Genomic DNA, 27,500 nt, shown 5'->3' on the forward strand with positions numbered 1-27,500 from the left:
ATTAAGTGTAACAAAGAAATAAGAACAGTCATCTAGGTACCAAACTCATACAGTACCTTCTCAGCCATTCAAATATTGTTGTCATCCAGCCTTTATCCTGATCTTTGTCCATCACAGATGAGCATGATGCCAGAGCAGTGCACTGTGAAGCATGAAGGACTGTCAGTTCATCCTTGCCTGAAAAAAAAAGTTACTACCTGTAAGCAGAAACCTTTAGGGCCAGAATGTTTCCCCTGAGCAGCATTTGCATGTAATTGTAAGCATGATGTGCCCCTGCCCATTAATTCAATGACTATTTCCTTACCTGGAATTGGCAAAGACACATCCTGAAATGTTTCTGCTCTTGATGAAACCTTCACATGCAAATAAGATAATACAGTACAAAAAATTAAGCATCGATACCAAGTCATCTTTCTCATCCTTGTTTAAAGACAAAATGTAATGGAAATACAAGTTATAAGTCAGGGCTTCGTGGCAAAAGATCTGTCAATAGTATTATCAAACTCATTGATACACGAAAAACAAAGGAAGTTAATTTATAAGCACCGACTGCACTGTTTCGCAAAAACAGGTTAATTTTACATGTGAATCTCTGCACCTAAATGACATGTGTTACAGCCCTGTATATCATAAATTAAAGCTTCCTTTTTTTGTCAGTTTTTAAAATTTTTCAAATCAGCTTGATTCCATTTACCTTGTTTAAGCTACTTAAGGATGAACTTTTTTAAAGCTACTTACAACAAAAAGTAAGCAAAGGAAGACAATATTAATGGCCTTCTGAATTTGCTATTTTTCATACCCTGTGACAGGTTAAGCACTGCACTGAACTCTGTATTGTGCCATCAAATAAATCTGTCACTATGCTACTGTAGTTCACTGGTTGTTTCTTCTTCTTTCCTACAAAACAAAGTATATATTGATAAACTTACAGCACAAAGATTACATCTTCACAAATTATATAAAAATATTCACTTCTTGTACCTTTAAATTTAATATTAAACTTAAAAATGCTAGAACACTTCACAAGAGATGCTTTTTTTCATACTAGAATAAGATTGTTGAGAATACTTCAGATATACATTTTTGTATAGGTAAAAAGGTAAAGTCTGCATACGAGCCAAGTGGCTCATCAGGCTGGAGCTTATCTCTGTTTCAGTAGCAGGAAGCAATTGAGAGTATTTCTACTCCCCTCTGGATGGGAAGCTAGTCCATCGCTGGGTTACCCCCCCCAGCATTAAATTTGCCGCTACCCGTTTATACACCTGGGTGGAGAGAGACACTGTGAGAGTAGTGTCTTACCCAAGAACACAACACAATGTCACCGGCCAGGGCTCGGCTCCGGGATTAAGTGCACTAACCATGAGGCCACTGTGCCTCCCAATACACTTTTGTGTAGTCCGATACAATCCTTACTTGTTTCAGCCTTTGGCTGCTTCTTGGTTCTATCTGTCTGCTTCAGCTTCTCCTTTGTATTGTGATCGACAGGTTTTTCTTCCTTGATCAGTGCTGCATTTTCAGTTTCCATATCCTCATCAACCTGCTCATGCTGCTCTGCTTCACCGTCACTCATTGGCTCATCCTCAACTGACACTGTCACGTCATTGTGATCAACAGGATCTTCTTTGGTTTTCCTTCGTTTGGCTTTGGTAGCTCCTGGGTTTGCCTGCTCTTCAGTTGAGTTAACGTGAAAAGGTTTGTCATTGGTGGCATCTTCACCAATGTCTGAGCACATGTCCACATCACTGTCTCCTACAGCAAGTTACCCACCAGTTATAATTTTGATAAATATATGGAGTGGGAAGTCTCAATGTCACTAAACCTTTCAATCCCAATCTCAACATATCAATTCTCCTGATTAATTTTCATATATTTCTTCTAATACCATTTCTGAGAGTTATATAAGTGGCATTAAGAACTGTTTCCTTTGCATGACAATTATTTTTAGTTTATTACTGTCCTCCCCCTTGTGTCGTACCAGTCTTCTTGACAGAACATTTAACCATGCTAAGAAGAAATAAATAACTTGGGGATTCAATTATTCTAACTCTAAAAATATTTTAAAATATTTCTTAAGTTATGCCCAGCATCAGACTTTCATAGTCACTACTACTACTCCAGACTTTTTGTTAGATTGTCTTAGGTAACTTTAATTTATATGCTAGCATATAATTGCAATCATGTGTAGATAAAGACAATGTGAGAGTTAAGCATCCCCCCATTGTCAACAACAACTAAAATTCAAGAATATATTAATTAACAAAGATAATAACAAATTATTTTTCTTTTCTTTTCACCAATTTTCTACCTCTAGCCAGGGTTCCAGATAATATTTTAAGGCAGTGTCAATAGGGAATTCCGATGGATAAATTCCCACTGATCCCACCAAATCATTATAAATTTTCTTTAATTTGTTGGGTCATGTAGCTGATCTTGTCAGGTTTTTGACCGGAGACCCCTCACTTATCTGGAGAACTGCTCTAACAAACTGTAGATACATGGGTAATTATCTACATCCATACCATTTTGCAAGTTTTTGCTATGAGGGAGACTTGTCCCTCCCAACAGCCTCTTGTTGTGATGGTTTGGTTCGTCATCATCACTGTCAGATGAATCTGAATCCTCTGCCAGTAATGGCACAGGCTGCTTCAGCTCCTCATGTAATTGATCCATGATACATCGCAGGAATTCCTGCGCATCCTGCCACAAACAAAACAAGAAACAGAAACACAGGAGACCTACATGTAAGCCATAGCATAAATTCAACAAATATAAAGCAATCACTGCTGATGTAAAGTCTGCATATGAGCCAAGGGGCCCACCAGGCTGGAGCTCATCCCGGTTTCTGTAGAATGAGGCGACTAGGAATATTTCTACTCCCTCCTGGATGGGATGCTAGTCCATCATGGGGCTACCCCCGCCCCCCCAGCATTAAATCTGCCTGTACCCATTTGTACACCTGGGTGGAGAGAGGCACTGTGAGAGTTAAGTGTCTGGCCCAAGAACACAACACAATGTCTCCAGCCAGGGCTCGAACCTGGACCGCTCAATCCCGAGTCAAGCACACTAACCATGAGGCCTTCTACAAGCCTGTACAACTTAAGTCAGTTTCTTTTTAAGGTTACAGTATACCTTCAGGGGTGTCTCGCGCGCAAGCGATGTAGCGCGTGCAGTTTAAGCTGTAGATACCTAAACCCCTATATCAAATTAAAGCTTATGGAGCTGGCTATCAAACTATACCAAGAATTTTGAAAGAAAATGAATTGTTGAATTTTTCACGACCACTAAATGCGAGCGCCCGAATCACCTTTCGAAAGCTACAAGTCAAAGCGAATTTCGTTTTTCGCCAATTTAATTTTTTCCTCGGTTTCAGGGCCCAAAGCGCTTAAAAAACGTGTCTACGTTTTGGCATATTCAATTGCAGTAAAAAGTTACAGAACATTTTCGAAATAGGATTAAAAAAATGTGGAGTGATCGTACAAAAATCGCTCTCGAAGAAAAAGTATCTCGAAATTAACAATTCCCAGACACGCTTTTGTAGTTTATGTGTTAAACTAGCCACTGTCCAAATTTAAGAGTAATTAAACAAAATCCCTTTGAGTTATAACTCTTTAAAGTGTCTGCTTCAAGTGAAAAAATTTATTCAAGAAAACAGCGCTAAGAAAAATTTTATGCTTCGCAAACAAACTCCGCCCACAAATGCCTTCAACTGGGTTCTCAGATAACTAAGCCAATCAGTGCAGGGAAAGTTTACTACCGTTAACCTCCTGGTGAAATTTACGCGCGAATCTCTGAAAAACTCTTGTGTTTAGCAATGCGCTCAAGGAACCGAAGGCAGAGAGATAATTTTTCTGTAGCTCGGTTTTTCTTGAAGCTGGTCTGGCAAAATGGGGAAGACTAAAAAGGATACGAATGCTAGAGTGGCTGAGCGAAGGAAACAAACAAAAGAAAGCGCAGAGAGCAACTGTGTGTGGGCAACTGTGCATGGATAATATTTCAAATGGTCTCAATGAGTCCGACGATTCGTCGATATCGGACTCAGCATCCCTGTTATTGCTGTCAAGTTCCGAAATTTTTACAGAACCTTTCTTTTCTCTTACCACGAATATTTGCCCGCCTTATACGATAACTATAGCTTCATCCGCGTGGCGAACTATCGCTTCTTCACTCATTGATGTATTTTCATTCGTTCTTCACTGTTTTCGCTTTTTCGAACTGGTCCATGGTTTAAACATGGTCTATGTTTACTTTTAACTTAATAGAGACACGTCTAATACCAAAAATGCTGGGTAGTCAGAACAACAATGCTGATCAACTGAGTAGTCAATTCGTGACATCCATAGAGGTAATTCCCGCGAAAATCATCTCGGTTGATTGCATATGCGCCATAGGGCTGTCAATCAAGAGGTAAACTTTTACTTCCGGTAAAAACGTAAAACCGCCATTTCTCCGCCAATATTTAGCCTTTTTCAAATTTTTTTTTCAGAAATTAGAGATTATTCTTCGACCACTATTTTGACCCAAAAATCCAAATTTGAAGAAAATTGCCGACCCGAAGGTATACTGTAACCTTAAGATAACCACACATGCAACAACATTCCAGTCTTATTTTTTGGTGAATAATTTCACCTTCTTTATTACGTTTTTCAGGTTGCAACCTTGGGAGAAATAACTGTATCAGTTCACTGGTGAAAAGCTATTGAACTGTTCTATGGCTGATCCCTGCACTGATTGGACCATAATTATTTATTTTAACAAATAAAAACTTAGGCTGCCAGTCCACAGGCAGCAGTGACTGATCAATAGTAATTTTTTGAAGGACAATTTAAAGCCCCCACCAGGAAAAAGGTAAGAAAGTCAAAACAACCCATATCACCTTCACCTTTACCTATCTCTTTTATGACTAGTTATCACATAAGGCCTCAAAACAACTCTGATGCTATGTGATAAACAGCTCTTGGGCTGCAATACCAGTTGTCAGTATTACTGTGGACTGATCAGGATGATTCTTACTGGCTGTGGAACTCAAGCCTACACAAAACAGCTCTCAAGATTAAGACTACAATAGATCACCGACTAGTAAATACCTGTTGTCCATAACCTCTGAACTGTGGATTGATCAACCGAACACTACGTAAGAGTTGGGAGGGCACAAAATACTTTGGTCTGAAAAGAGTAATAATTTTATATGTAATCATAAAGGGGGAAATTACATGAAATGAGCATATGAAAGAGTTACTGCCTGGAAACTAAGTCTCCTTTCATTAACAATGTTACATAGAATGAGGTACATTTAACTTCACTGGACTGACTCATTGTAAATATATATTGTCTGAGAGGGACTATAGACTTTGAGCAAAAAAAGTGAACAACACTGCAACACTGTCTATGTAAGCAAGAACACTGCTCATATATCCATGGTTTTTCATCACTTCATCTCAGCCACCCGCAGTATACTCAAATTAGCAATATCAATTAAATTACAATTACATGACAGTTATGTACCTTTTTCGAGACCATAACTCATTGATTAGATGTGAATAGTTCCTAGAGACTGAGGAGTTCTTTGTTTCTTTTGCAAAACTACCACATTCCAAGAAATGCTGGGTGAGAGGTGGGCTGAAAAAAAGTGGATTACAGCAATCAGAAAAGGACATAATTATTTATTTTACAATTATAAAGTCTGATCCAAGCATGTGAGTGAAGTGCAGAGGTTTCATTAAGGTTTCAGTACGAAGGCAATTGGTTTTCACAGGCAGGCAAAACTTTTTAAACTAAACTTTGTTATAACAAAACTTTTCTTCCAGGTGGTAAAGCCAGGCAGGCCAAATTGTCTTCACCACCAGCCAAATCATCCTCACAGCTGGTCTGGTCAATTTGCCTGGTGCCCAAGTCTAATAACAGAACCCCTTGGTTGTGGTGAAGGTTTAAATAAAGATTGGATTAAAGAAGGATTGAGACTGTAGAACCTGAACTAAACACCTGATTACCTGAACAAATTTATTACGTAAACGTGTACACATGATCTGAAAAACAAAACATTTTTGTAAGCACTGTCTGCAGTACACACAATCAAAAAAGAATAAATAACGTACCAGTTTGACAAAGACTGCAGAGCGGCATTCATATAGCAGGTATTTCCAATGTTTGACAAACCACATAAGCCTGAAGTGATATAAAACACCATTTGAGAATAGTTTCAGAGAGAAGCAACTCAGACTGAAAGCTAAACAAATTCCTGTGCTGTATATGAAACATTATTTGTTCTTACTGATTGCAAAAAGAGTCATAAACTTGAAAAAAAAAATTGTAATTTTGCTTTCATTTGCAATTTTTAACTTATGTACCATTTTATAGCTACAGTCCACACTTATAGCAGTGTATCTACCTCAAAGTAAATTAAATTAAAAATTATTTTTCATTCTTACTACAGTGGTTCTCATTAAAATAATAAAAAAAACATTTGTCACCTCGTGGTTTCAAGCCTTTCTCTAGTTCAAGAGCGTCTTCCATATCCAGAACCTCATGAGTCTAAATAAAAACAATGCAGCAATAATGATCTGATTAACAATTTTTACATGAGTGTGTGTTGGATATGAGATGACAGATAGCTAATGAGGCACGTAGCACAGAGTTGGCTATAACTATCTCATATCCAACTAGTGCGTGTGGAATAATAAATAAAATAGGTATTACTTACTGTTTTATAAAAAAACACCCCCAAACAAACATAGAAAACTAAAATAAAACAAAAATATTAACGCCTCAAAAACTTATGTGTATACTTACCATGTATAATGGCTCATATACATGTACCATGATGGCTAAGCCAGTGAGAACTATTAAATTGCGTTATCCAATGATCCATTTTTAATAATACTCAATATCCTTAGACAGTGATTGAAAATGGAACTGTATCCTCCAAAGGATATAACTCAGTACAAATGTTATAAAAGGTGGTTGACACTGCAGAGTGGGTGAAGTGTATAAAAATACTGTAGTTGTAGTCAGGCATAGTAATAAAATCTTAAAAGTTGTTCTCACTGACTTAAAAATCTTAAAATAGACGTTTCGGCTAAAATACTATAACCTTCTTCAGTGATGAAATGAATTTTAACGGTGTCTAAATGTAAATGAGATGTTTATAAGAATGTGAGGAACTCGCTAGGGATTAATTTAGCATTTTGTAAATGTCTGGAATATGCGTGTGGTCATTAATTGAGTTCGGTTCATGAATGGAATGCCACGCTTCCAAGAACAATCTATGTGACCACAAGGGACAGTGGTCTATGACCTTGACATTATTAAAATCAAATTCGTGGTTGTTTTTCATACAGTGTTGCGCCAAAAGAGAGTTCTTGTCACATGTGAGGACAGCTCTTTTATGTTCTTTTGTTCTGGATCTCAGGGCTCTGGATGTTTGACTGATGTAAAGTTTTTCACAGTTTTTACAATTGATTTTATACACAACACCAGTTGACAGGTCTTGATCGAATTTGTCCTTCGGTTTCTTCAGGATCGAACCAACCGTCTTGAAGGGTTTATGAAGTGTACTGCATATGGTGGTTGTGTTCAAAAAGTCTGTTGAGTTCGCTGCTTACTAAACAACATTTTAAGGAAAAAAAGAATAAGATTTAAGGAGAAAAGATTTCTCTGCATCTGGACTAGTCATAAACTAGGTGTGTAATATTTAAATTCATTTTAAGGAACAAGTGTACACCTGAAAAACTCATGACTGTCATTGATATGAGTTCTGATGAGATTAAGAAATCAAAAGGTTTCCGATCAGTTTTGTCGCTATAGTGATGTGCAATGCCATTCATCAAACTATTCAAGACAACCATATAATTATGTTTTCTTCCAATCAAAACTGGCTCTCTACAACACTTTCTGTAGCCTGATAAAATGACTGTAGAGAACATTACTAACAACACTTATTGGACAAGACACAAAACCAATATTCATTAGGTACATGTAACTCCTAGCCTTTGTCAGGTTACGATGACAATTCAGCACTCCTTAAATTAGGAGGCAGGACTGCATTGTATAGAGTGGCGTGCATAAGACATACAGGTGATGTGAGGCTCCAGAAAATATCAATACCCACACCAAAGAAGGTCACAGAAAATTCTGAGAGAGAAAGAGGTCTCAAAAGCCAAAGACAAAATTAAATAAAAGAAAGCATGAATTTTCTGGCAGAAGGGTTCAAACCAAAAAGCCTTCCATGACAGGGTATAGTCATACAACAACACAATATGATAAAATGTTCTTGTTACCTTGGGTCTTAATGGACTAGCTACATCATCAATGCCTGCACCTGATGAACTGTCAGATGGCTGCACTTCAGCCTGGCAGCTGAAACACCACATGTTTAAATCTCTCAGGTGTAAGCACAAGGGATGGCTGGTTTCCTAATAATTACAGAAGAGAAAAATGTTAGAACAAAGCGTATTCTTAGTACTATGTTGCAACAGAGCAACAACAAAGTTCCAGGTTTGAAAACATGATTGATCGTTACTGTTATACACAACTTATTATAAGCAGTTGTGAAATTAAAGGCTGGCTTTAATTTCACAACAGCTTAAGTTGTGTGTACATGTACAACTGCAAAGATCAATCGTGTCTTCATATCTTTCTCCACAGTTCAAATATATGATCTTTCATATATTCACTCCTAAAGTTCCAGATTAGTACACATATACATGTGTGCAGCTGAAGCTGTATTTACTGGTTCTCACAGACAAAAATCAAAAATCAATGAGAAACTATTCATTTAAGATTCAGAGAAAATTGCTGGAAAAGTTAGAGCAACCAGTGTCAAGCCCTGTGCTTGATCATATTTCCTTAGTGTACACGCTTGATGTATGATGTGGCATGACATTGCTTGCGAAATGAACTACGTGCACAGTAAGGATGCACAGTAACAACAGGCACAAAAACCCTTATTAAACATGGAGCGATCCTATAAAAGGCAAGAACAGGCCACCTTTTAAGCACTTTGTTGGTTTTTTTGTGCAATGGTGGAAATCCGAAATAACGGTCGCATAACATAGAAGTCATGGGAGAAATAGCGTTTTTTTTTGTTAAAACAACAGAGTCATTTATGTAGAATAATACAAGGTAAACAATAAAAATACAGTAAAAATAACCTTATATCAACACTTTAGACGATGCCTTTGGAAGAACAAAAACATCGAATTATCTTTGTCACAGAACATTCAAATTTCGCTGCTAACTAAAAAAACAAAGCTGATGCCTGCGATCAACAAGCTATCTGTTTCCATTTATCTCAGCATGCCGAGAATGAGCAAATCTCGTAAGAGGTGATTTTGGTTAGCCTGTGAGAGATTTTGGTGGGATATTTAAAATTATTCAGATTTATGAGCGTTATGATGGTGCAAACAAAATGAGAACTGAACAATGCTGAGTTATTCCTCAAACTATTCTGTATTCAGAGCAAAGAAATTGGAAACAAAAAGTACTATGAAGAAACATGAGAGCTTAAAAAATGACAAAGTGAGATTTCACCTGAATATTGACGTTAGAAAGGAGAAGGATGTTGGAAAGGAGAAGGAAGACTTATGGCTGAATGCAACAAAAACAAAAATTGTGTTCGTAAAATGCCAACTGAATTTTAGCAGCAAGAGTATGACAGCAGCTAAAGTTCAAATTATGCAATCTCTTTTGGATAACCGGCCGAAGAATAACCATATTACTGTAGATAAAATATATTACCTTTGTAGTCTGCTTGTATCTGGGTTCTTTTACAAGTTTTAGTTTCCAACTCCTTATTTCTCAACCACATTAATCCTCAAAGGAGCAAAGACACTCTGGCATCAGAAGAGCTAGACACAGCATTTTATAAATTTGAGTGAACAGCTCGAATTCATACAAAAGGCTTTCGTAAGTGGAGGAAAAAAATTATGAAGTTGAAATTAAAAAATGTCAATTTTCTTTGTTAACTCTTCTCCTGAAGCTACTATTCATTTAGTTCAAAAGGCATTGCTTACTTGTAAAATAAAACAGAAAATTACACCCATCACTCTCCAGAATTTTGTGGCAATGTGCAATGCACTAAAATTAGACCTGAGTGAATAAGGCAATCAAATAGGAGCATTGGTCATCCGTTGGGACTTGTGATTGGCAGGCTGAACACCTCAGCCTAGTTATATAGAATCGTTCCATGTTTAAGCTTTTTTTTAACAGTGGTAAATTTCTACTTAAATTATCATACCTGGCTATGAAGCTCAATGTGATTGTTACCAAATCGTCCACACCCTACAAATGAACAACACTTCTGAAAGAAACAAAGATGTAAGTACACTTAATGATTGATATGTGAGCACACAAGTTTTGACCCTTTAACTCGTAAGATAGAAACATATCAATTTTACTAAAACATCACACATGGAAACTTTGGTAATACATTCAAACATATCCCCTAGTTAGAAATTTTCTTCCTTTCATTTAACAAATGGACGTCAGTTTTTTATGCATCTATCCTCTTATTGATGATAAATTGCATCATAACATTGTCAAAGTGGCTGTGGAACCACGAGCCGAAGGCGAGTAGTTCCATAGTAAACTTTGATAATGTTGTGACGAAATTTATCATCAATAAGAGGACAGATGCATAAAAAACTGACGTCCATTTGTTTTTTAATGATAACAAGACCCCAAAATGGTCAAATGCCGGGAATAAATGGGAAAAGACACTGTAACCTTGCCATAAACATAGATAAGTGAATTTTATTCAAAATGACACAAACATTGTCAGAAGCTTTTGTTATTTTTTGATTGGCCACTTAAAAATGTGCATAAAATCTCATTGGTTAAAAAGTTGACAGCTTGACAGCTGAAAGTTGAACTTGAAAACTTAGATAAATTAAAATTTTATCCGTCTGTACTCTAATTGGTGATAAAAATGAGCCAATCAGCGTGCATGAAATTAGAAATATTGTAAACATCACAACTGAGTTTCAGAAAAATTTATGTTGATCACTACTAGGGATTCAACAGACAGGGGAAATTCACTAACCTGTAAACAGACCCACAAGTCAGATCCAGACCTTTTGCAATTTTGACAACTTCCCTGAAAACAAAAAACAATGTTATTGAAGACATTTCACTGCAAGTCATTTGCAGTGGTCGAGGCAGGTAATTGATCAACATGTCAACATAGTGTAATGTAGATCTGCACTATACTGGTAGACAGTGTAGATAGTGTAGTCTACATAGTGTATCCTATACACTGTACTTGCACTTGTAATGGAAAAAAGCAAAAGAACATAAATTTACAAAAATCTAGAAACACTTTGAGGACTAAGTACTATTGATCACATGGAAACCAGTCTTGATTTTCCTGCCATCATCACTAACAGTGAATACAGTAAATAATTCCCCTTCCATACTATTTACTTTAAAAATCCTGCAATTTTTTATCATAACAACATTTAGTCTGTAAGTATGTTTCATAAGGCACAAACAATAAGAATAATAGCAAACCTTTAAAAGGCCATAAAAAAAGTGCAATACAAGTAATTTGGATCAGAGCGGTTTTCAATTGAGTGTCGAAAGTAATCAAGCAATTACTTTGGTTTTGGTTTTGGTTTTACTACAGCTGGAGATTGGCTGAGCAGTCTAATTGGCAAGTAATTGGTTTGGTTTTGGTTTTACGACACTCAGTTAAAAACCGCTCTATGCTCTTGGAACAAAATACAGTATTTGTTTGAGAAACTGATGTTATATAGTTTCCATACACAGCTATCATAAACGTCTGTCAGATGATGATTTTGACCTAGTTCATACAAAATTTCCCTTCGAAGCCCCTTGGAATATGGCTTCTTCTGTTATGCTACCTTTAGCACCAATTCATCCTTTTAGGCTGTTTTGCATGGCTTTGCGTCAATAGAAAATGAAACACAGCTGTACTCATCGGTACAAAACATCGTGTTTTTCAAATTCTAATGATCATAACAAATATACTCTAGATGTAGACATGAACACCTGTTTCCTGACTATTTACACTGACTGACAAATAACACAACAAGTTCTATTAATAGGTTTATAATATGCAAAATGAAGGTATAACAGAACAGTATCAAATCAGACAATCAGGCATTTACTTAGACAAATTTCAAGATTAACTTAATCTTCATAAAGCCTCTTAACTAAGACTGAACCTTACAGTTCTAAAACAGTGGGATTTTAGATAAAAGGAAGTCGATAGTCAAACTCACTATGACCAAGCACAAAAAAAAGTAACCTAAGCATAACATTACCTCTTTCATTTTCCTCTTGATCTCTTCCACATTTACTTCTTCGATAGAATTTAAATGAGGACAGGGCGGCATTTTCTTGTAAGCTAGAGCCACAAAATTAGTTCCAAACAGGAATCTTTGCAGAGCATGTATCGGCTTCCGCGATAAACGGGTCAAGAGGACACAAACTAGGAACAACACTTTGCCTGTCTCGAGTAATCCAAACAGCTGATGAAAATCTTCAGTTGAGACTTCCTGGCCTCTAGTATTTGGCTACTGCTTTAATAGCAAAAGAGTACAAGCTGCCAGCAGGAAGAGCTTCGAGCTTTATACCAAACACTTGTTTAGTTTTTGGTCACATTGTCCAATTGATGGAGAACTTCCAGACGAGTTCTGATTACGGCAAAAGCAGGCTTCTCTTGGACTTCAAAGCACTGTCTTGATGGTTCAGCTTTTCTTCATGTCTTAACAAATCCCGGAAATTATTGATGTGACGACTTGATCGTTTAAAGGTGGCTACACAGTTAGTTTTCGATGAGGAAAAGACACGACTTCGTCCGCCATCTTTTCTCAACCGCTGAATCCCATAGTGCATTTCGGTATTTTCTACACCTTGGACAACGGGATTACTTGTCCCTCGGATTCTTTCCAAAGCGTATGACACTGGGGCGCTTATTTCAATTTAGGAGAAGACGGGGGACGCCTATTCGACGGGAGCCCTTAATCGAGTGGGGGGTGGGGATGCTTATTTAATTTTTACCAAATCGTGGCCTGACATGATCAGTTTTTTAATACATCATCCGCGCGTTAACAACGTAAATAGCTGATACTAAAGTCTAAATCGCGGAACCGTTAGTACTTGTAATTTTTTTTCCAAACTTGACGTGTTCACAAACTGAAACTATACATCCTTTGTTGTCCAGTTTTGATTAGCACACTAAATTCTCTATGGTCAGAGTGATAACTTTAGTTTGTATAGGTAATCATACGGTTTCGAGTTCAATTTGGAATTAAATTGCACGAGTGAGCTTTTTGAAAACTCACAAGTGCAAATTAATTCCAAATTGAACGAGAAAAACCGTATAATAACTTATAAATAATATTGACTTGAGAAAATTCGCGTGGAGGAAGTGCCGGAAGATCTTTCTTGAAGCCATTTTTTCTCATTCGAGAAAACTTTTTTCAAAGTTTCCGCACAAAATTTTTGTCATCATTTTACGTGATATCATTGGCTTAGAAAATTTCCTATTGTCTTTCAGCCAATCATAATCCAGAATTACGATGTGCAATTTGCACTGGTGTTACACTTTTTGCACTGGTGTTACACTTGAACTGCACTGCTGTCAGCCAATCAGAATTGAGTAATTTTTCATTTATATTAATATGTTTTTAAAAACACTACCTGCTGCTACCTTCAAGATACAATGGAACAGTGCTCTAGAATTAATGGAAAGTTTTCACCCCTTTAGATTCGAACTTGTCTGATGAGAATCTTTTCCCTGTTTTTTTGATTGTTTGTTTGTTTGTTTTTGTTTTAATTATTGCTCCATGGTGAAACTGGGGGATACCCTAATTGCAGCTTAATTGTTGTTCATGGGCTTTATTTTTCAGTTTGAATTTGCCTTAGGTGAGGCGGGGGTGGAGGGGGAGGGGGAGGGGGAGGGGGAGGAATTCGAGCCACGTATTCTAACCAATCAAAAGCAAAACCAATACCAAAACCAATAAGCCACGTTCGATATACAGTGTCGATATTCTAACATGGCTCCAAGGCTTTCAGGAAAAAATTCTATGTTTGGTGGTGTTTTCTTTGTATTCAAGTGTCTTTTGGGAATTGAAAGACAAAGGAAACTTAAAAAACTGCAATTTTGACCCGAAAGCCTCGGATCGATGTTAGAATATTGATATATAGAGCGTGGCCTATCATTCATACTTTGCCGCGCTTCGCACGGGTTCCACGTTTTTGCTTCGTCTTCTGATTGGTTTACTGAGCTATTTGCGTTTGCTGTGATTACTTCGGTTTCGGTTTTACGTATGAGCCTTTTTATTACTCGAAGAAGAAAATGAGAAACATGCAGGATTAGTACAGGTAATTCTATGGATGAGAGTGTAGTTAAGGATTTACACTGCGAACGATATTTGAAAATTCTCTCAAAATTACACAAGCCTTTGGGTGAGTGGAATTTGAAAGAATTTTCAAATATCACGAGTAATGTAAATCCAATTTTCAAATATCATGAGTAGTATAAATCCTTAAATGTTCGAGCTTTCATATTATTATTCGTTTATTATATGCACTGTGACGCAAATGAAAAATTAACGATTAATTGGACTGTTCTCAGCCAATCACCGTGAAGTTCAAGTAGTTTTCTCAGATATACCAATAAATTACAAACAAACAAAAAAAATTACAAGTTGATATGTTTTTTAAAATTTTTGTCAGCTTGTACATTTTATTTTACACTTGTCCATGGCCATAAAAACTATCCTGATAAATATATATTAGCTTTGCTTTCAATATTTTTAAAATATTCTCTACAATAAATAAAACTGTACTCTTTCAATATCTGCTGAAACAATGTGAAAACAAGAAAACCGCTCTCGAATTTGACATAATTTGACTCAACATTAGTCAGAAGGTCAATAATGCGTTTCTGCGCGACAAATCTGTCACGTATATAACGCAACAGGAATTCCTTGACCAATCTTGCAGCGCGGAAAGCCTTACAAGATACGTGACGTACATGACATGTGAGTCACGCCAAGGTGTGTGACGCAGCAACTGTGTCATCCTCTAGCACTGCGTCAGCGAGTTCATTTTCCTCCTCTGGTGCGTTATAATTTCCGTCTTGTTCCTCCTGTGTGTTAATTTCGTCTTGTTCCTCCTGTGTGTTATTTCCGTCTTGCTCCTCCTGCGTGATATTTTCGTCTTGTTTCTCGTCGGTGTCATCGTTTTCTTCGAAAGCCTCATTTTCCTCCCAGCGCGGTTCGTATTCTGCATCTTCTTCATCTTGCTCGTCTTTCTCCCTTTCTTTACGCGGCACCTTGTTCCAGTAATTTCGCCGCCGTCCCTGATGCTTTCGGTCAAGAAGACGCTTCTGTCGCGCTAGTTCTGGAAAATAGTCTGTCGGAAAATAAACAAGATCAACCATCAAGTTACAAAGCTAACAGCGTTAGACCCTTAGAAAGCAGAGTTACAAAGAAATTGGCATGTGCACTCTTTTTTTTATAAGAAAAATCGAGGCTGAAATTTGCGAGATTTTAAGAATATTTTAAGAATAAACCTGAGGCTGAGATTTTGAAAAGAATGTAATATTTTGTGTTGTTTTTTGTGTATAAAATTCTGCCTTTCTCCATACAGTAAAACTAACCAAAAAATAACAAAAACAGCATTAGCCCTTTGCTAATAACATTTCTGCAGAAGTTATGTGTGTCAGATCAGGCTTTATTGCCCGCAGTCTACCTACAAAATTACTTCAACGGCACCAAAGTCGAACCGAAATGTCATAGGCTAAGAATATTCACGAGAATGTTTTCAGCCCAAAATCGGCAGAAAAATAAGAATTATCAGCCTGGAACGGAAAAAGTAATATTCTCATTAAAAAGGAGTGTAAAAAGTGTGTTTAGAGTGTTTTACACAACTGTTTTCTTACTCTCCTTCGAACAGATACAAGCACCTGACTAGACCTACCCACAAGTCGAGCTGGGAAAGCCGAGGTAGGAAAGCGAAAAAATTGAGACCACGCTCAAAACTTGAGTGCGAAGAGCGCGAGGTAAAGTAGCCTGCGTAATGAATCCTACTATTTCAGAAAAAAAGTAGACGTCTGCACGCAAGCTAGAGAAGAAGAAGCGCAAGCTTCGGGCCGAGACTACAGTCTCTAGAACCGAGAAGGACTTTGAGAAAGTTTCGCAACTGACTGGCAAAGAAAAAGCAACGCATCTTACGACTACATCACTGCGATGGTTGATGAAATCACACCTAAAAAATCCAACGCAACTGCTTATCGTTTCCAGGTAACCTTTGGTGCAGTTACGTTAGTCTATCCACAGACCCTCTATTTCGTCTTGAGTTCGTCGACATGATGAAATCGCAAGCAAAATATCAATCACTGGGGATATGAGCGAGTCAAAACAAAAATATAGGGTTGTTATATTTCTGTTTTCGTCGGCTTCGCGTCGCTACGCGCTCGCTCGTGACAAATACAGTTACGTAGTACTATACTAAGAGATTTTCATATGTGTTAGTATTCTTTTGAACAATAAAATGGTTTGTCTGTAGCAATAAAAAGCAGTACTTACGCGAAGCCAACGCGTCCTTTGCTGCCGCCATTTCTGCTTGCTGAATGCTGCGGGAGAAAAACCGCGCATGTTTTGGATTAGCCGAGACAACGCAAATTGGACTTTTTCAAATAACCAGCGCAGTTTCAACTTACTAGCTTCCGTACATGTTGTTTAAAGAGTAGATAACTTTGTGCGGTGAAGAAATGCCACTGTGCTCTATATAATCTATCTATTTAGCATAATTGTACAACTAATAAATTTGATGCGGTCTTTGAAGAACCAGGGGCTGTATACTCACAGAAAGATTACAAAGAAGCATGAAAAAAATCAACGTTTTCTAAAACAAGGAAATAAAGGACACTAGACGAATAATTTAAAAAAATGACAAAACGTCACTGAGCAGCTCGCCAGCAGGCTCACTTTTTACACGTTTGTGTCTAACGCGAGAGCAGCAAATAAAAACCTTGATATAGCATTGTTATGCTTCTTACGCTTCTTACGCAAACCTTACATAATTCTTCTAATGAAGGGCTGTCGCTCAAAAGTTCTCTGAACTCTTTCAACCGTGAGTTTAAGTAACATGTACCTTTTGCCTTCACCAGATCCCAGTCTTCTTCCCTTGTAGTAAACAGCAACTGATGACGAGGAAAAGAGAAAGCGAAGAACGTGAAAAGTTTGAACCGGCAGCTTCCCATTGAAGAGAACGAGGTGATGAGCTACATCTTTACTATGCATATTTAGGAAAAATCAGCGCTCAAGGGAAAATGATTCAGGCTGCGAAGCAGCACTCGCTCGAGTAACAATAGGGAGCAAGTTAGAGGGGTGAGACACGCGCGGCGACCGCGCGTGTGGTGTGTTCTCGCTCTCGCGCATCCCCGTTCTAACTTTCTATTAGGCTGATTTAGCAACAGGACTGGAACGTCAGATGACGACTGCAGGGCGCGCAGAATAACCTGGATTCTGTTTTAATTTGACCATATTTGGGTATTTGTACTGCGCACGCCGTCGTCAAGTGACGTTCCCGTTCTCTTGCTAAATCAGCCTAATATTACTCACGCACCCGCCACGCAGACAAAAAGGGAGTGAGCATTGCAGTTGCCGGAAACAGAAATGACTAGATTACTAAACTTAGTGAGGGCTTAATTGTAAGTTATCACCCCTCTCAATGCACTGTCACTAATACAAGCTACTAACTAGATTTTTCACTGCAAATTGTTGCTGACTTTCTCACCTGTATAGTGCTTGTGATGAGCAGGACCCTTGTTCTGTAGAACTCTTAAAAGAAGAAAACAGAATATAGAAAAATTAACAACACAAGTTGTTTGAACTGTGACAGTGGTAACTTGAATTTTCTCGAACCGATCGAGGCAACGAATGGAGTCTGTACGCGCAGGCTAATAAGTCTTGTGTGTAACCGTTTAGCTCTACGTCGATTAGCCCCCAACCGAATTTAGCCTCCAGCCAATAGTCGATTAGACCCCAACCAGAAGTCGAAAACTGTCTATTTCTCATTCTTTAAGCGTGAATATGGGGGCTAATCGACTTCTGGTTGGGGAATAACCGGCTAGGGGCTAATCGACTTGGGGGCTAAACGACCGGTAACCAGTCAGTGGAATGTACGCCACCACAGAAGTGTTGAACTTACTTGTATTGTGGAAGATCAGGTGTTTTACCCTGCTCACGTGATGTCAAACAACACTGTTGTAACTGAGACTTAGCATCCATCCAGTCCTGGTTAATGATGAACTCCTGACAAGGGAACAGTTCAAAACAAATGATACGTGAGGGAAAGGGGCGAGTGAAAAGTCAAAAGGACACTGAGGGGCGTAAAAGCGATTTCCAGAGGAGATTCATTGCTTATGGAAAACAATCAAATTAAATACATCCAGGGATTGTTCACACTTTAAAGACACATTTACAGGCCAGAGCTGCATAGAACAGACTTGACAAAGTTTGAAGTAAGCAGTAGATGGTTTATAGGTATGCCAAAAAGTGAAAATAAACATAAAATAACAAATCAAGCTACTGAAGGCGTTCACATTTTATAGTTCTATGTGCCGTGAACTATTAGAAATAAGAATCTTTTCTGTCTGCATTCCGTATCGGAGCATCGACGCGATTTTCTATGAGGCTAGTAACTAGCAAGTTATAAAGCTTGACCAGCATTCAGTCGGGTAAGTGTTCGCTCTATTTCTGCCGGATAAATGAAAATGAGAAGGTTTTCAAGTGTAATTTTTTCTACGAAAAACTGCCAGTGTTGGAAATGTGTAAATAGACTCGAGAGAGGTTTTACCTCGAGCCGAGGGAACAGACAGACTCGGCAGAACACCTCCACATATCTGAGACCTTTATCCACGTACAGCGCAGCGACAAATGCTATAGAACATAAAATAAGGAAAGTGAGCCACAAATGAACTATTCAAAACGAAAAAAAGTCTGCATTCAAAAATGCAGGAACACTTTACCTTCTAGGATATCAGCAAGGAGTTTCTCGCGAAAGGCCTTGATCCCCTAATGTCGGGAAAAAAATTCAGAAAAAAATGTTGACGTAACGAATGGATCAGGTTAGAAGAACGCAAGAGCGCGGAGGTGGCAAAGATATCAGTCAACAAATTTGATAGGCAAAATTGTAGTATGCTATTTCATGTTGACGACAAATTTCACGAGCGACACAAATATATAACACGTAGGAAACTGTTAATCTGACTATTTATTACAGAATAATTATAATTGACACCAAAAGGTTGATAGAGAAAAAACACATACCTGGCTTCCAAAGTTGATTAACTTGTCTAGACCCAGCTCTCTGGCGAGCGTCGCCTGGATTCGATGATTGACAAGAGAACTCCGTAGTAGCTGTGATAACACAACAGGGTTGTTAACAAGAGTTGCAAGGAAAAAAAGACCAAGAAAATCATATTCTAAGTTTGCTTCCAACTCAATTCAACCTTGTCATAAATATATGAATAAAATTTTCAACCGATCGCTTGGACAAGGAACGTCCAGGAACGTCCAGTAACGACGTCAACGAGCCCTACCGTAAGATGTCCCTCGTGGTGTTCAGGGAAGTGCTTGAAGAGATACACTGAAACAACGAACTGCAAAACGGAGTCTCCTAAGAATTCCATCCGCTGGTTGTTACCACTGAAGGGAAATGATAAGAACAGAGTCAGGAAAAAGAGATTACTGGCTGACTGAAGGGTGTTCTCCAATCTCAAGTTACTAAGTAGAGCTTGATGTGTGAACTGCTCGCTGATCGCCCATTGGACTCAACCGCAACCAGATTTGTGTTCCTCTGAGCAAATCAGTTAAGATTGAAGATCGTTTGTAGCCTAAACTGAACCTCACATCATAATTCTTGTAAGCATTTATTATCACAATAGAAATGCTATGTGCAATTCACTCTATAAAATGCAAATCGAGAGGTTTTCAATTGAGGTCGAAAGTAATCAGGTAATTACTTTGGTTTTGGTTTTGGTTATCACAGTTTGAGGTTGGCAGAGTAGTCTAATTGGTAAGTAAATGGTTTGGTTTTGGTTTTACGTCACTCAAATAAAAACCACTCTAAACATAGTCACTGTATAATTGCAGAATGTCCACTTGATACTTACAGTGTGAGGTTGTTATAGCCGACTTGTGGGTGAGTGAAAGCACGCGCCAGCAGACGAATGTGGTTGAATTCCATTCCGCTGGCTTGTTCAAACTCCTCTAATTTCTGATAAAAAAAAGTCAATAAGAATTTACGTTCTACTAGTTAACTTGACGAAGATTAAAAATATAGTAACATTTCCATCATCCTTCTGTTAGTAACGTCTTAGTTTCATCAAAATTACATGCTTTCTTGTTTGGTTTTATTTGTTTTTGCTGAACTAAACACCACAGCTGATTGGTAAAAGCTGTCTTCATTTTGTCCCTTCTTGTTCCCATGTTAGTTTGGGCATCTTTCGTCCTTTTCCCCAACCTGTGGGACTGGACAAAGTATCAACTACGTATCTTAATACAAAGAGTGGGTTCAGAATCAAACTTGGACGCGACGTGAACTAGTTTTCCAGCATGTAGACGCCTCTTATTTTCTTTTTAAGCAATTTTCCGGTGTAATCTTCTTCGCAATCCGTAGCTGATTTGTAACTCCTCTAGGCAAATATCCCAAACAGAGGAGAAGAACTTTGACGATCCTTAGCAAATACAGTCGGACGCGGCCGAACAACGTACGATTTTGATCGGTCGGTCAGAGAATAGCATTAATTCGAACGCTATCCTGACTGCTTTGCGCCATGACTTACATCGTGTTATTAAGCAACCGTAGTGACACGGAAAACTTGAGATGAATCTGACGAATTAGATTTCGATTAATAGTTAGTTTTTTTTGTATTTGCCCAACCTACACTAAAGCATAGAAAACGAAAAGAAAACCTGAAGAATCGAAGACGAAGGTATCAGGTGCCTATCACCATCTGGTTGTTGAGCCTACAAGATGACAAAATACGAAGAGTCAACTCTGAATGATCAAGAAAATAAATAAACAGATATTCCATTCCTCGCACTTTTCCCCTGGCGGATCTAAAGAGTATGAAGTAATCTTTCTTCCCGCCCGCCCCCCCAACGAATTGTAAGTTTGAAGATGTGAAAGCAGACAATTTGCAGTGCATGAGGAAAACTATCGGCGAATTATTTACGAGAAGCAACGGCCACGCCCAACGTAAGGACATTTCGGGACAATTAGAACATGAGGTGTTAAAACCAAATTGCTCTACCCATGAAACCCAGTCAGTTTACTTCCCCGACGCAAGGAAGACGACAACGTTCAAATTTTACGAAAGGGACATCTCGGGACAGTCTCAAATAATGAAGCCCTTCCAATTATTTACCTGCAAAGGATGCTTTGGCAAGTTTGTCCAAACATCTCTAAGTTCCTTAAAACCAAACAGACAAAGACATGGAAAAAATCAGAAGCATCTTACATAAAACTATCATCAAGTGGAGGTGAAAAATACGGTGTTCTCCACCAAAACATGAGAAGAATAGAGAGCTTAGGCCAACAGGTTTTTTGTTCGTCTTCCCACGTACTCCGTCTCAATCGTCCCAAGTCTTAGCCAGCCTTGACCTCTCGCGAAGTGAACACTTACTTGACATAAACAAATTATTGCCAATCAACTTCTGTGTCTGTCCTACCAACATGAGGCACTTAGTGCATAAGAGATGAGTGACAATCCGCGCTTGAGACTTAAAGGCTGCTTTGTGTATCGCTGCTCGTTTTGGAAACTTTTACTAGACTATACGAACGGACATTTAGCGACACACACACCAAAAAAACAAAACTAACCTGCTCCTCGAAAGCTAGATTAGTGAAGAGGACCGTAGCTGATGTTAAACCACTCTCCAAATACATTGCACCTTGAAAAGCAATAACACTCATTAGCATATTTAACGACATTGCCACACTGTAATTCAGGTTCAGAGACGATAACTTCAGAGAGCACAACTGTCATTTGACGTTATCGTTTACAACGATGATCATATGTAAAAAAAAGCACAATGTTTTTGGCACCAAGCATAATGATTCAGCCACGTTCCGAGGATCTCTATTCTTTCCACCCCAAAGACGGAGACCCACGGAAACATTAGTCAACACCACAGCCTAAATTATGAACACTTCAAAACTGCTGCGGTTGAAGCGAAAGGGATGTCAATAATACTCACCAAGAAGAGCTTCAAAACAATTGGCCATGGCGTGACTGAGATCCTCTTCCAAGCACAAGTCAGGGCTGAAGTTATTTAAAATTTAAAGAAGGTCAGTGTGAATAGCGCAACAATAACGGAAGCAGGTCAGTGTTGACAGTCAAGTAGGATACATACCCGTGTGAGTACTGCATGTAATCAGACAATCCAAGTTTCTGACAAGTTCAAGAAAGAGTACATTAGAAGAATGAACCCGCAGCATCCAATAATTATCACTAAAATAAGCGATGAAGATGTCAAAATCATGATAGCCTTTGAGATAAGCTCATCTGAGATATAAGTGACTTGCAAAGCCTGTTTAAGACTATCAGTTCACACGTGCCTACGATTCACCTTGGCTAGTTGAGACAGATGTTTGTTTTGTACTAAAGCTGAGCGGTACATGGCCAAACCTCCTTCAGTCTTGTGTGGCAGCATGAAATACAAGTGAACGCTAATGTATAAAACAAACAGAACCAAATAAGCCGAAATACAAGATCAAATACAAATGTAATTGCAGAATTCGATAAGAATAGTAACTTTCCAACGTATTCTCACCTGCTGATTAATTCCAGAACAGCATCTCCAAGGAATTCAAGCCTCTCATTGTGTCGTATCCTACAAACAATCGAGAAAATACCCAAAGACAGACACAAATTAATGCCCTATGTAGGGAAAAAAGGTAACGCTTTTGGATGATCAGATTCATAAAGCCATGAAAGCCAGTCATTACTCATGAAGTTTAGTGTGATTATCGTAATAAAATTGTCCCAAAATCTACTTCAAAACCATTTTACATTCTCCCGTATGTGGAAGTGAGGGGAGTAGGGGGAAATGGAACGCTGTGGATGAGATACACATTTACTTGGAACCTTTGTGCATTAGTCAGCTGTTTTCATTCAGGTCTGGTGTTAAACGAAAAAAAAAACAATGAATAGTTGAAAATAAACCGCAAAGGAACAAACGGATTAGTTTCTAATGAAACTGTTGTGCTGCGTCGGTTGGCAAGTGAGCCAATTAAATGATAATCAAATTGAAGTCGATAAAGGTAATTTTACCTCTGTAGCGTACATGTGTGAGTTTGGAGCAAGGATGGTTAAGACTGGGAGAGATTAAAAAGGGTTAATAACAGTCTTTTTGAGTAACGCTCTAACATAAATCACCTTGCAGTAACCTTGTTTTTCTCTTTGGAAGCCATGCTCTGTTATCTTCACTGACTATTTTGTGATTCTTATTCTAACTACCCTGATATCCATCATGCAGAGCTCTACAGGATTAAAGTCTAATCGATTCTGATTCTAATCTAAACTGTTCCAGTTACCGTGACTTCCATCGCCCTTTTGCTGATCATCCTGCCACAAATCATACACGTCTTCGTTCACCACTTACTATGACTCCACTAAATTGAACTTGGGACAGTTCTGAAACTGTCCTAACTGTCTGTCTGTCGATCTGTCGGTCTGTCGGTCTGTCAGTCTGCCTGTCTGACCGACTGTTTAACCGATTGTCTGGCTGACTAAGTGCTAGAATTGTCCGACCGTCTGTCGTCAGTGTCTGTCGATCTCTCATCTGTTGGTCGGTCGGTTGACCGTCCTGTCAGTTGGTCTATCTGGCTGACTATCCTACTCTACCTGTCTAGAAGCCAATCCTTTGTCTTGCCGGCACCAATTAGTCTCCTTCTCGCTTTACTTTGAGATTTAGATTTAGCGAGAGTGCCAGTATCGTCAGCAAAACTAGAGAGAGTTTACAAGTCAAGCTCAGCATGACTATCTCAGAGGATCGAGCTGGAGTGGGTGTTATATTTATAGTTATTGAAGACTGGAAAAATATCAACTCACAGACAAAAATTCTGGTTTCATGATCTTCAAGGACATGAAACAGACTTCACTGTATTGTGTTTTTATGCACTCTGGCTAAGAAGGAAAGATCTACTCCTGCTGTAAGTCTTAAGCCTGGCATATCGATTCTCCTACTAATTGTACTAATAAGTTAAACGCCAGGTCGGAGATTTTATTGGTTCATTAAGACAATACCCTCCAGGCTGATGACTGTCTTCATTCTTACTAGTGAATATATGAAATATCGTATATTTGAACTGCGGAGAAAGATATGAAGACATGATTGATACTGCGATGATCAATCACGTCTTCATATCTTTCTCCGCGGTTCAAATATATGATATTTCATATATTCACTTGTATTCTTCACCATCTACGGGTATATTACGATCTCATAAAATGACCAGCTCCCAGTTGGCTTGATAGCTCAGTTGATAGAGCACTGCACCGGTATCGCAGTGACAGCCCAGAATTTTCTTCAGGCTTTAATTTCACAACTGCTTAGGTTGTGTGTATAACTGCGATGATCAATCATGTTTGCTTGACAGTGTCTTAATATTATAAGGAGAAATTGGCAAGCGATCACTCTCGAGAATTAAAGTCCGAGTAAAAGGTAGTTAGGATATTAACGGTGTTAGTGTTAACTTTCAGACCCTACGCGCACTGGAAGTGACTTATTCTAAGGGCTGTATTCCACAGAATGACCTGTTTTGTTTTCGCGTGTGGCCGGAATTGTCTTCCTTACTCAATGGCAAGAGACACAGCAAAGATCTTATTAACCTCGATTTATCGGTCCGTACTGTAAGATACGGAGCGTCCTTTTTTACTGTCGATGTTTGCGCCTCGTGCTTCGTGCTTGGATCATAATTGAACGGGAAAACGCGGTCCGCATCTTGAAGTAAGCAACTCAAAGTCTACCAATAAGAGGAATGCACTAAAAAAGGTAGAACCATTTCACTATCGTAATGTTCACGAATAATTTCAAACTACTTACATGGACTTATACTCGTCCATTTTGCCAAGGTTGGACATGACACGTATCAGCTGGGTGATGCCTGCAGAAGCAGAGAAAATGGTCAACGTACGTGGACTTATACTGAGAAAAGCACGACGGACAACCAAGTCCAAATACAGCAGTCTATTCACTAGTACAAAGACTCGCAGAAGGAACTCAGACAATATTATCGTTCAGTACCGACTGATCAAGCCTAATCTAAACATATATGTTAGTTCCAGGAAGACCTGGATCGAAATAGATTTTGAGATAAAACATCTGAAACAAACTGAATTTTAACCCCACCTCTTGGAGTATAGTAAGTGTTTCAGATCAAACGCAATCCCTGTTTTCTTAATACTGTTTTGTATTTGTTGATCTGACTGTGATTGTAGTTCACTAACCTTAGCTTTAACTACCTCATGGTACTTAGACATACCTTTCTTGCGCGTGTGCAGATGCCGTATTTTCCTGTCTCCGTACCTTGGTTGCTTCACTCCACAGTTCGACAGAGAGTTTCGGGCGTGGTCTGGGTTCATGCCAAAGTTGAGGTGATAAGAAGGGTGTGTCAGGGCAAGCTGTTGACAAATAAACAGTCAAACAATGAAATAAATACACAAACCACGCCATTCTTAACCGTACATCACACAAACACAACGATATTTTGTAACTGGTAATTTACCTGAAGTAAAGACCGATCTTTGAACACATAGCCCATTTTCTCGTCCAGTGTTTGTAGACACATGTGATAGCGTACATGATGTACTAACACAGGAAGCAGTAAGGCGTGCTGAAATACACAGAAAGCAAACATTAGGCTGTCACTGTACTTTTCTGCCGCAACGATATCAACATCTCAATGATAGCTGACTCAAAGTAGGCAAGCGCCGATAATACAAAATCCTCGTAAAGCTACAAAAACGTTTCGGTAATTTTCGTCAATACCCTTCAGACAGGTTACTGCCATCAGAAAACTTCCTGTTGCTTAACAGCCTTTCCACTAAAAAACTGCAGGGGCATCAATTTCCAAACAATTTGCCCTCACTATCGAGCTGTGTCATACACTGCGAAAGTACCTTTCTTATACTCATTCCTTAGGCAAATATTACTTTTCGATATATTGCTAAGTAACTACCTGCTCGTGCATATCATAGTGAACTATGTGCATATGAAGCATTGAACCTTTCCCTGGGATGTTAATTGTGAGAATTTAGTGGCCCAGGAAGACAATATAGTCTGCTTGATGATTTTCTATGTTCTGATCACTTGTTAGTCCAGTTCTGGCTTTCTCTCTGCCACGTATCACTCACTCCAGAGAGCGTAAATCTGCGTGACAGAGAGTCGTTCAGGACTGGGCTTATCACCTGCTTTAGAATGTAGTGATATTCTAAGGAGAAGAACTACTGGTAAGATATTGATTACTCCTGAGAATTAAGGGCTAACCTAACCTGACAGATATCAGACTTCAAACCAGTCTTGATCATTCCTCGACTGTTCACTTCTACCACCACATCACGACGCATAGCACTTTAGAGAAGAAAAAAAGTACAACGAAAAGATTGTAACCGTTTGCTGAACGTGAAGTTGAAATAGTGTGCAGTCCACAGAAATGGATCCTTAAAATAAGACCGAACCAAATCGCGTCAAAAACGAACTCCGCAAATTAATTGTTACATATAGAATCAAATCTACTGAAATAAGCCATCAATTGCAACCTTAACATTCACAGATTTTAGTTAGACACAAAAACATGTTGCATCTACAAGCTCACCTTGTAAGGCGCATCTTCTCCAATTCGATCTAAATGAAACAAAAAGAATCGTTGAGTCCTCTAAAAGGGTTTTACAAAGGTAACTGCCGGTTTCGCCCCATGGCGAGTTCGCCCCCACATCGACTCAACTTGATCGAGTTCGCCCCCAACCAGATCGAGTCGTATATAGAGATTATTCCTCGTTCTTTTATCCACTGCCTTATTAGATTACTGTTGGCGAGGAAACTTCGCTTGTTGGCGAGGTGACTTCGCTTGGCGAGTTCGTTGGTGACGAGATAACCGGTAACTGTTTGACTTTGTTGCTATGCGCGCGCCGGCTGCAACAAGCGAACAATCATCATCTAAGCTTATCAAACATACATAGACTGAAATGGTTCTTCGAAAACGTTTATTAACTCGATAACAACTACGTAAACACGAACACTAAAAATTGGGGGCGAACTCGAAATAGAAATTTTATAGTGGAGGCGAACTAGGTGAGGGCGAACTCGCCATGGGGCGAAACCGGTATCATTCTTTACAAACAAACCATAATAATAATAATAATAATAATAATAATAATAATAATAATAAAGGGCATGGAGTAGGACAAGCTCACGCTTTAGCCTACTTTGGGAAATTGGACGCTCCCGCCCACCAGAGTC

At 38.6% G+C, this 27,500-nt stretch overlaps 2 protein-coding genes across 2 annotated transcripts in view; both read right to left on the reverse strand.

The window, feature by feature from the left end:
• The window catches only part of LOC110064908 (ubiquitin carboxyl-terminal hydrolase 33-like), a 28,128-nt gene extending 15,266 nt beyond the window's left edge, over positions 1-12,862 (reverse strand). The window contains exons 1-13 of the mRNA XM_089274761.1: positions 12,279-12,862; positions 11,036-11,089; positions 10,232-10,294; positions 8,274-8,408; positions 6,468-6,528; positions 6,093-6,162; positions 5,503-5,616; positions 5,085-5,163; positions 2,520-2,697; positions 1,414-1,749; positions 800-897; positions 305-353; positions 57-177 (exon numbers count right to left, since the gene is read on the reverse strand). Coding sequence (XP_089130887.1) covers positions 57-177; positions 305-353; positions 800-897; positions 1,414-1,749; positions 2,520-2,697; positions 5,085-5,163; positions 5,503-5,616; positions 6,093-6,162; positions 6,468-6,528; positions 8,274-8,408; positions 10,232-10,294; positions 11,036-11,089; positions 12,279-12,350 — 1,430 coding nt within the window. The 5' untranslated portion in view covers positions 12,351-12,862. The remainder of the gene's footprint in view (positions 1-56; positions 178-304; positions 354-799; positions 898-1,413; positions 1,750-2,519; positions 2,698-5,084; positions 5,164-5,502; positions 5,617-6,092; positions 6,163-6,467; positions 6,529-8,273; positions 8,409-10,231; positions 10,295-11,035; positions 11,090-12,278) is intronic.
• A 1,659-nt stretch (positions 12,863-14,521) lies between these two features.
• The window catches only part of LOC110064922 (ribonuclease 3-like), a 23,530-nt gene continuing 10,551 nt past the window's right edge, over positions 14,522-27,500 (reverse strand). The window contains exons 17-38 of the mRNA XM_089274911.1: positions 26,857-26,885; positions 26,534-26,612; positions 25,768-25,875; positions 25,525-25,663; positions 25,086-25,146; positions 22,812-22,871; positions 22,608-22,707; positions 22,392-22,429; positions 22,236-22,300; positions 21,859-21,929; positions 21,404-21,448; positions 20,949-21,002; positions 20,147-20,250; positions 19,574-19,679; positions 19,302-19,391; positions 19,001-19,046; positions 18,829-18,911; positions 18,181-18,284; positions 17,767-17,810; positions 17,122-17,170; positions 16,554-16,600; positions 14,522-15,378 (exon numbers count right to left, since the gene is read on the reverse strand). Coding sequence (XP_089131037.1) covers positions 15,011-15,378; positions 16,554-16,600; positions 17,122-17,170; positions 17,767-17,810; positions 18,181-18,284; positions 18,829-18,911; positions 19,001-19,046; positions 19,302-19,391; positions 19,574-19,679; positions 20,147-20,250; positions 20,949-21,002; positions 21,404-21,448; positions 21,859-21,929; positions 22,236-22,300; positions 22,392-22,429; positions 22,608-22,707; positions 22,812-22,871; positions 25,086-25,146; positions 25,525-25,663; positions 25,768-25,875; positions 26,534-26,612; positions 26,857-26,885 — 1,890 coding nt within the window. The 3' untranslated portion in view covers positions 14,522-15,010. The remainder of the gene's footprint in view (positions 15,379-16,553; positions 16,601-17,121; positions 17,171-17,766; positions 17,811-18,180; positions 18,285-18,828; positions 18,912-19,000; positions 19,047-19,301; positions 19,392-19,573; positions 19,680-20,146; positions 20,251-20,948; positions 21,003-21,403; positions 21,449-21,858; positions 21,930-22,235; positions 22,301-22,391; positions 22,430-22,607; positions 22,708-22,811; positions 22,872-25,085; positions 25,147-25,524; positions 25,664-25,767; positions 25,876-26,533; positions 26,613-26,856; positions 26,886-27,500) is intronic.

Source organism: Orbicella faveolata, unplaced genomic scaffold, assembly GCF_042242905.1.
Source record: "Orbicella faveolata isolate gen_17 unplaced genomic scaffold, um_ofav_v1 contig_36, whole genome shotgun sequence".
Taxonomy (NCBI): Eukaryota; Metazoa; Cnidaria; class Anthozoa; order Scleractinia; family Merulinidae; genus Orbicella; species Orbicella faveolata.